The 10,051-nt window shown below is 50.9% G+C and overlaps 1 protein-coding gene across 1 annotated transcript; it reads left to right on the forward strand.

Annotated features, from left to right (window-relative positions):
- Window positions 1-5,661: 5,661 nt before the first annotated feature.
- LOC142557511 (venom peptide isomerase heavy chain-like) lies at window positions 5,662-9,404 on the forward strand. The gene is made up of 6 exons (XM_075669415.1): window positions 5,662-5,781; window positions 5,866-5,954; window positions 6,157-6,235; window positions 6,979-7,174; window positions 8,121-8,242; window positions 9,059-9,404. Exons 1-6 carry the CDS (start codon window positions 5,695-5,697, stop codon window positions 9,215-9,217), a joined length of 732 nt encoding a protein of 243 aa, XP_075525530.1. The 5' UTR covers window positions 5,662-5,694; the 3' UTR covers window positions 9,218-9,404.
- Window positions 9,405-10,051: the final 647 nt, after the last annotated feature.

The raw sequence follows: 10,051 nt of genomic DNA on the forward strand, positions 1-10,051 counted from the left end.
GCACCGAAGAAGCTCGTCGCGATTTTGTTCTTTATTTCAACAGTCACCGAGCCGCCATTTTGATTGGTTACAGTCCCATGCATGGCAATAGATGGCAATCTTGTGCGCGACGGCCATACAGGCGACGTACACCCGGCCACAAAATATTACGGACCATGAAATCTGAGAAAATGCTGAATATCTCGGCAACGTCACAACGCAGCGTGGTATTTTCATTTCAGGCCTCGACTATAATATGCTAACAACATTGTCGTATACAGTTTTACTAGCTACTGCTACAGGCTGCTTTGGAATTAAACGTTTTCTGAGCTGCTGTGGTCCGTAAACTTTTGTGGCCGGGTGTACATATGGCTGTCGCGTTCGCTCCCGCGCGAGCAACGTCTCCCCGGAGTTGCCCGCACGAGGGCAGCAAACACACGCGGAGAGTGGCTTGACGTGTGCTTCATTAATGCGAAAGCATTGTAATATGTCCCGCGAAGCGGAAAATCCGGCGCGTGACCACGCGACGGCTGGCAAACATGTGGCCGACGGCGCAAAGCTAGAGCAAAAGAACGCGTCCAAGAAATGCTCGGATTGACGCCAAATTTCTCAGAGAGGTTCCTGTAAACAAAGTAAATTAGTGGTTTCGAATAGAAAATTTAAGTCTAGGGTGTCAGTTATATAACTGCCACCCAAAGGGTGTCAGTTATAGACACATTTACACACTTTTTCACTTGTAAGAGTGTAAATTGTTTTACAGTGCACGGTTCTGGACGGCTCCACGGTTCTGGAGCCGTGGTGGTGTTGAAACCCTAGTGCGTACGTCATTGCACGCGTCACGTCGCGTTGAGGCGCTTGGCGCGTTTTCTTTCTGTTTTTTTTTTTAACCCCCAAAGGGCCCTTTTTCCAAGACAGCACTATATTTCTGAAAAGCAGCGTGACAGTGTGGGTCACAGAGCTCATTCCAGCGCGGTACGGACTTTTCACGCTCGGTTCTACACTCTGCAGCGGTAGCTCGCGTGGATGCAATCAAAGCATAAACGCGAGAACATAGGATATGACATTCCGATTAAAAGAAAGTAGAATAATATTGCTAGGACGCTAGAAGCATGTAAGAAACGCTAGCTGCATGTAACTTCTGCATCGTTTTACCTCGATTATAACCCGTTGGAACTTGTTTGCTGGCGACTAGTAGGTCATGGTAAAAAATCTCAGGGCCCTTCCACTCTGTTAAGGATGATCAGAGAAGTTCTGCATGTGAGCCCCTTATTAATGGCGAACTGCACCTCCGCCGCGGCTCGGGCTGGCATTGCACTGTCTCCGGGATCGGCCCACGCTCGGGGAATGCTTAACGCCTGCTTCACCTCCGCCGCCACAGTTATTCTGTGGCAATGAAGCGTCGTAGAATTGTTCCGCGAAATGCGAGGATCCAGTGAGACTTCTCTGGCCGCGCTGTGAATGAAGCAAATAGCGCAAATCGCACGTGCGATTAAAGGGACACTAAAGGTTACTTTTAAGTCAACATGGACTGTTGAAATACCATCACAGAAACCTCGAAACGCTTGTTTCGTGCCAAGGAGAGACTTATTTTAAGAGAAAATGCGTTCTGAAGCGTCCGCGTACCTCTAGCGCAGTTCAAATCGCCCGCCCTCCGATCGAGGAGTACTGACATCATGGTCTCATAGTGACGTTGCGCCATCGGTGAGTAGAACGGCGTCCGCAGACGGCGCTACGGCTTTTCTGCGCACAACGCGAACGCGCGGCCAGAAACAGAGCCAAGACAGAGCCGACAGCAGAGCGAAAGCGGGAGTATGGTGGCTAGCGGAAGGAGAAACGAATTACGTCCCACGTTACGTCCCACGGCACACGGAGAGTCCGTTTTCGTTAAACTATAGGCTGCAGCGAGCTCGCAGCGTGGTCGGCGTGGTCTATGAGAAGCGACGAGCCTTTTCGCACTCGCAACAGGGCATAAAAATGTGCGAATCGACGCAAAACTCGGCCTAGAAACGTGCTTCGCCACAGCCAGGGCTCAATACGACCCAAGCTGGCACGACCCAGATGTCGTTTCCCGCACCGCCACCAGGCGCCGCTACTATACCTCACACTCCAGCGCAAGACGCCCATAAGCTGGTACTTCATTCTATGACGCTAACTTCGACGCTCGTCGCAATGGACCCTGACACCGACAGATTGGCTCGCGATGGTGGGCACAACTTCAGCGATTTGAGCACCGACGAGCGCGACCTGCTGCTGAGGGCTCGCACTGCCGGCGTCGTTGCGTACTACGACGGCGGCCTCGACACCGGCTCTCCCGAGCGGGAAAGCAACGAGGGCTTCCCACGACATCACATGGACGTGGCATTCTCGCTGCTTGTTCCAAATGAAAGTTTCTCGAGCCAGCAGAACCCTCGCAGCACGACGCGATAACGAAACTACTGAAACTCCAAAGCGTGCGCGGCGCAGAGTCGAGCGCGCAGAGTCGAGCGAAAACGAAACCTTTCGAACACCCATATTACTGAAGGGTAACGTCAAAATGCTATTTTTTCTTAGAATCGAATAGACGTAGACAAGTAGCATTTCTTTCCGTCTTATAATCGAATGAAATGATATTTTTAATACGAGTAGTTGAGTATTAGTCACACAAATTATGAGGAGTCCTTTCGTCATCGGGCTAGTACCGGAATGTCGCTGTGGGGTCTCAAATCGTGTCATGCATTTACCTCAATTTCTCGGTTACTAAAGTTCTGTTCGCGATTATATTGACGCCTGAGACGTTCTAGAACATTAGTCTACCACTTTAACTTGAGTTTCTGGTAACCTTTAGTGTCCCTTTAACTTCATTACTGAATCGAAACGGTACTGTTCCGACTTTGCGGGTAAAATCTTGGAAACGTCGATACTTCTCGCACGATACATGTACAGCTGGCCAGTAAAAAAATATTTTTACTATATCACTAATTATTTCACTTTGGGACGCATGTTCAGGTTGTGCAATTGAAGCCCTGCGTACAGGGATGTCACGTTTGCCTAGCAGAAATGCTGAAATATTCATACCCCCTCCCGCAAAAAAAAAAAAAAAACAAAAAAAAAAGAACAAAGCATGGCGTTCTCAGCGCGTATTGGAATCGTGAATTAAGGAACTTCCGGTAATTACATTTTTTTTTTAAGGCGAAGCTTTCTTGGTGACCCATATGTACGAGACTTCGTTGACCTCGGTTTCTGCTACTGTCTCGCCGAATAAGTGGCACAAAGCTAATAAAGGACTTTAGGATGGATAGTTGGGCGTGTTGGTTAAGCATGATCTGGTTAAGTAAGAAACACACACACACACACACAGGGTGCCCTGTGTGTGTGTGTGTTTCTTCTTTGTCCTCCGTCGTTTTAGCGCCTTCGCTTCAGATCAAATAAAGGAATTGCGTCTGTGTGTTACACGCAGCGCTCTGCATCAACTTCACGTTTTAAAACTTTTGCCCCGCGCCGTTATATGGAATTCATTTGTGAAGGACGGCGATGTATGTTGCGGCTTTAAAACGCGCCGAAAGTGGGTTAACATTATTTGTTTAATTACTTATAGCTACAGGCACGACGGAAATGGGTTCTTGAACGTGGCGATGAAAAATATTCCGATCGACAGTAAAGTGGGACGCGATCAGAATCAGGAACTCATGCCACGAATCACAACGTTGCTAATCTACAGTAATCGAATAAATCGTCACATCCGAAAGCCAATATAGTGATCCGGACAATATGCGGCCTGATTACCCTGAATAATCTGGTTTCCGCCATCGCGGCATTATACGGATTATTTCCTGTTCTATTATCTATTCTCTAGTTCAGTGCTCATTGCTATATAGCCAAACAATTCCATGCAGATTTTTAGCCCAGTGTGCATTAAAATCGCAATCCAAATCTCAGTAGTTCCGGCCTATTTATCCTAAATATTTCTTTTCTTTTCAAGCCAGCCAGTATACTGCAGGAAATCGGACCGCTAACATTCTGCCCATCTAAGATTCTCATTTCCGCTTCTTACTTTCCATTTAACGAAATGAAGAATTCACTGACTGGGCGTCGATTACCTGCTACCGAAACTATTAACTGTCAGGTGTCTGCCCCCCCACCCCCCCTTTTTTTTCTTGTTTTTTTTTTTCGATCAAAAAGACGTTTTATCTTGACAACGCACGTGCTCGAAGTCATGACTGATGTTCGATCTTGAAGATAACAGAAGCGCAAGATAAAGTGGGCGAAACGAAAAAAAAATTGGAAAGGGTGCGTACCTATAAAAAGCTGTGTTGGATCGCGGCAGTCCGCACACGGACGGACCGACCACCAACTGACCACCGGGACGCCATGGATCTGCATACGCTCATCAGCCTGGTAGTCTTCTACTGCATTTCTGGCATATCTGGTGAGCCCTTTGTAATTATGGATGGTTAATTGAGGAATTCTAATCGAGCCGTCGCTGTCGTGTGTGTGTGCAGCTGTATCCCCGGTCGCAGATCTGCTGAGTCCGGTAGTCTGAACCCCTCGACGTCAATTCATGTGGATCGCATGCAGTCTCTAGTAGGGCGTAGGCTTTGCGCTCCAGCTGTCATATGCGTACGGAATTAACGTTTCAACGACCGACTTCGGTTATATCTTCGACAAGTCATGCCAGTCAACAGAAACTGCGGCTTCTTTCGTTCGCACTAATTCGCGCTATTGCTATAGCCTAACTGTTACCTACGAGTACAGTCGCCGAAGTACGGTCACTCATTACGGTTAACATATATTCCACATATCCTTTTTTTTTTTTAAGTGTCTTCTGTGCAGGATTCGCTGGTCCATAACGCCTGTGTACTGAACTCTTTCGCTGCGGTCTTCCTTCGCCTGGCTCAGTGGACAGATTATTCTGACGTTCATAGCTCTCATCTGAACTCTGTGATCAAACGGTACATGCCTCTGCGCGGCCCACTGTTCAGCGCGCGCGCGCACACTCCCTGGTGTAGTCTCCTTCGCTCCATCACTGCAGCAATTCTGTATCGCTTCCACGAGGCATCACGGGCGCAGCCTCGCGCCGTCCTATAGTGCCACACACGGCGGCTTCGATGTCAATCCACCGTACTGCCACGCGCGCATTTCTTGCCGGGGACCACGCTTCGCCGGATTTATTGCTCTGCGTAAGCGTTAACCCAATTCCGCTATCTCGGTTCTTGTTTCCGCCGCCTCTCATCGTGGCGGTAGCAAGATGCCCCGCCACGATGACGTCAGCGCACGCAGCCTGTGTGCACGTTGACCTTTGGGTATGTGCCGAATGACTACACAGCGTGATTTCTTCTTCGACGGCGCACGGGAGACCAACATGTCCTTTGTCTCTTCCAGCGGCCCCGTACCCTTACAAGGAGTACTGCCAGGCGTGCGTGCCTCGTAACTGTGGCAGGCCCCGCGACCCCTGGGACCTGCTGCCCGGACGCACCTACGGCGGGGCGAACTCCACGAGGGGGCGCTTCCCCTGGCACGTGAGTATAGAGTCGTATGCGGTGACGTGAAAGACGCGTGGCATGACTTCACCTCAAATTCGACGAACGTTCGTAAAGTCCATCGACGACTGACGCTGACTGGGAGAGAGCATCAAGTCACGCAGCCAGCCTCCGAAACTATATCAAACCTTCTACTGAATTTGCTCATAGTCGACGCGACTAGGCGCATTTGGCCCGTGCAGCGTGCTTCGTTCCCAGTATGCGATTTAATAGACGCCCGATTCTTATTTCCACTGTTCTTCCACCCGTTCTGTGCACTTTCTGCCGATGTGCTTGTGTAGCTTCGGTCGGTCATTGCAACGTGCACACTATGCGTATCTTCGTTGCACCGTGTGAGTGTATAGTGTTCCATGCTTCTTTCACTACGCAGGCCATCATATACGCCGACGGTGCCCCGATAGGCGGCGGAGCCCTAATCTCCTGCAACTTTGTCCTCACCACGGCGTACCTCGTGCAAGAGTGAGCATTCGAGCTGTTTTTGCACTGCCGATATTGGACGGCAATATGCGCCTGCGGATGATCGGCATCATTATGTTCACTATTCAGCGCCGTTGGGGGCGGTCACGCCCTCGGGTTCCGTTACCCAGGGCATCCCCCACGATCGCTTTCATTCCCCGTGTCCTAGTCTACGCCCATCCATTCCTGCATTTTTTTTTTCTAGCTACCCTCCGGCTAGGCTTCAGGTGAAGCTCGGCAAGACCAACCTCGACAAGGAATCTCCCACGGAGCGCACTTACGCTGTACGTATGCACGGTCCTGCTCTCGCTAGTGAAAGAAGTGTCCCGATTTGGTATGGACTCCAAGCGGCTGCCTACCGCGCACACTTGTCCGGCATCTGCAGTTGCGCACACTTCGAGGTTGAAAACTATACTTGTGACCTTGGGCACAGGTACAAGAACGAGCGGGTCACAAGGTGCCCAGTTAGCGGTGGGCTCCGGACTTTTTTCTCTTTTTCGCGATGGGCAAATATTCAATGTGCACCCCAAGCGCGGCCCACCCCGCTCAACGAACGTCGTTCGACCACGCTATGTCCATATTCAAGTACGCTACCGACCTTACACGAACGCTTCCGAGTGCATTTAAATCCCCGGAACAAGTTGTAAAGTTTGCTTAAAGAACGACGGAAAGCTGAGCTAGTTGGCAAGGATTCATTATGCAAGTAGGTGAGGCGTGGAGACGGGGCACAAGAGCAGTGGACATTCGGCGTTCGTATTATCCATTTCTCTTCTCTTGTGTAAGATGTGCTGTTACGCTATCGCGAATCTGACGACGCGGTAACTTTCTGCCTTCATTATTCAAAAGACTAGCGCAAAGTAGCAGGGACAAAGACGGAAGACGACAGGACGAGCTTTCTGCCTTCACCTGTGTACGCTTGCCAAGCTCTGCCGTCACAACCATTCCGACAGTTGGACGGAGTGCTTAGTCCTCCGCCTTTCTTGCGCTGTTCACTGACCACGAATATTTGCTACGTGCGCATCTACAGGTGTTCCAGCGTGTGCTGCACCCCAGCTGGGACCCCGAGCGCGACCTGTACAGCTACGACCTGGCCCTGCTGCATTTCGAGCGCGATGTCGACTTCGCCTCAACCAACGGCTTCATCAATGCCGTCTGCCTGCCGGAGCCCCGCGTCGACGCTCAAGGCTGGCTCACGCTCACCGGCTTCGGATACGACGACAAAGGCGAGTGCGAGTTCCGCCGGTATCGCTGCTTGCTCGCACCCAACTCTGCTCGGAATAAAACGACCTTTACCGCGCTTGTAGTAATCTTATTGGCCGCAGGCTAGCGTGCGGGCAACGAGGACATACGGTTCGTTCCCTTTCAGGTATCGCCCTGTGGGCTACAAGACTTCAAAAGTAACGCATCTTGGGTCCTCGAGCGTCGCTCCCCCGCCTGTAATCGGGTCGCATCGAGTTCCTATCATTCAACTTATCGTGCTCCGCGTGACTTATCCATGGTCTGTCGGCTGGTTCGTGGCTCGCGCACGTTGCGAGTTAGTGAACCGCTCGACGCGTGTATGGGCAGAGTCCGTAACAGCGAAGCTAGCATCGCGTCTAAACTGACTGTGTAAATTGAACAACGTGACACCCGACGTGGTCGCTCAGTGGCTATGGTGTTAGGCTGCTGAGCACGAGGTCGCGGGATGGAATCCCTACCACGGCGGCTGCATTTCGATGGGGCGAAAACACCCGTGTACTTAGGTTTACGTGCACGTTAAAGGACCCCAGGTGGTCGAAATTTCCACTGTCCTTCACTACGGCGTGCCTCACAATCAGAAAGTGGTTTTGGCGCGTAAAATCCCATAATTTAATTTTTTTAGCAACGTGACGGGGATCGAGTCGGGCCGGGCTGACCGTCCACGCGGTGCTGGCATAGCTTGCCACTTAAAAGGGTTGCGGGAGTGATCTTTTTTCTTTGTTTTTTCACTTCCCATTTGTATTGACCAACGTCTTTCTGCTTCCGTCTTTGACCCATATTCGCTTTCCTTTCCTGCTATGTCGTTCCTCTCGGCTGCGCAGTAATTGCACCCTCTGCGACGTGGTCCTTGATGGCTTGTCGATATTTGGTTCCATTCTTGCCGTGATCTAATAGTCAGTGGTTTTCCTTCCTATACTCGTGTATGTGCAGGCCGACGCAACAACCTAATGCAAGAAGTGCAAATTCGGAAGCTCAGCGGTGACCAGTGTCCCCTGTTCAAGGACAAGCCATACGCCTTCTGCGGGCTGGGAAATAAGGCCGGAGCCTGCACGGTACGTATGCGCTTCCACTATTGTTCGACCCGAGACGACTGTATAGCGCGAGCAGTGTAGACATTGAGCTGTGCCACGTTGCTATTCTGGACCGTAAAATTATGTTATATTGTCGAATTCGTCAGCTCTAATTGACTCGCAGGGCTGATAACGTATGCCTTCTTCAATTGACCTGCGAATGAAGTAGTTACGCAATGTGGCGCGATTCGATCGTCCTGAATGCATCGATGCTCACTAAGTTGACGATTTTGAAGCCTCTAGTCGCTACAAACGCGGTACGTTATTCGACCATAGGCCCTCCTCGCCTCATGCACAACTGGTAATCTCTAGCCGCCGAGAGTATGGCGCAGAGTACAGCTGGTAGCCAGGACCGATTCTGTTCGGGGAGTCGTTAGGAGCTGCTACTTACCAGCGCCCTGAACGGTCCGGCAACCACGTTAGTGCCTCGCTTCTCAAGTGTCGCCGCAGTCCAGGACGGGAGGGTGTCAGAGATGTGACTTCCCAATGGCTAGCTGCCAGACTACATCAGACTGGATTTCCCTCTACGGTGGCGCGCATATCCACTGCGGACCATCAGCAACGATTCGGATGGTTCTTGTCGCCTAGTGAAATGGCGCAACCCGCTCTGGTGGATCTGCCATAAATCGGGCGGTTATTGGGAAGTTGTTCCTGCCTCACAACATAGCTCGTACCCACAGGAGTTAATGCTCCTTCGTCTTTTGCTTGCTCCATACCGTAATGGCACTCCGTCGGAGAGGTGTACCGTAGCTGGAGGGGTGCTTGGGCTGTCGATGCTGATGAACTCTTCCTCTGCAGGGCGACCGCGGCTCGCCCGTGGTGCAGATGTCTCCGACCGGCCAGTACACGCTCGTGGGCCTCGCCAACGACTACCAGTGCCAGCCGGGAGGCACTGACGTCTACACGCAGATCTCGTTCTTCAACAAGTTCGTGTGCAAAATCCCCGTCGACGACTAAGTGACAAGCGAAGCAAAGAGCCTGGACCTATCATCGCCATCCGCATCGTCGCTATGCTTTTAGAAATCCCATCCAGCGCTGCGCGCAATCATCTCGCCTCATCTCAAGCCATCTGTAGACGAAACGAGGGTTCGCAAATTGCTGTACCGTGACTGGTCGATCAATAAACAAAGGCTGGGCGTATACCGTGCTGCGTTTGCTGTCTGAGAAACCCGCACTGGGCTTCCATCTTAGCTTCATGCCGGGTGGATGACATTACCTTCTTGAACCCCCCCCCCCTCCTTCCCAATTCAGATTCCAGACCTGATATTTTCATATTCAGTAATCGGAAGTAGCCGCACATTGACTCTTACTAACAGCATAATTTAGAACGAACAGGAAGAGACGCTTACGCGTTTCTTGGATGAGCGGCGTCTAATGGCTGTAGATGGTTTCCACTAGTTGCGGTATAGACTAGCCGTAGGGAGCTTGAGATGGCGCCACCATACGCCATCTTGAGTTGCGAAGTTAATCGGGAAAACCGCTCCCCGTATACGTACGCTTGAGATCTGTTCTCGCTTTTTTTTTTTTGCTTTTCATTTTTTTTTGTTTTAGGTGTAAGTTAACCGCTCGTTATGGTTACGGGCCTCGATTTTACGCTTGCGTGCCTTATTACCTATCGATTGCCAAGAATACTGCGCACTAGTGAGGAACACAGTGGAAACGTCCGTGAGCCTTTCCAATTTATATGCAAAGCGTCACGCATACTGCTAAGCTTTCGTAGTAGCCATAGTTCTTATTAGGCATGCATATATGCGAGCACGGCTCGTGACAGCTGGAAGACTCGAATACGCG

Source organism: Dermacentor variabilis, chromosome 9 (assembly GCF_050947875.1).
Source record: "Dermacentor variabilis isolate Ectoservices chromosome 9, ASM5094787v1, whole genome shotgun sequence".
NCBI classification, from domain to species: Eukaryota; Metazoa; Arthropoda; class Arachnida; order Ixodida; family Ixodidae; genus Dermacentor; species Dermacentor variabilis.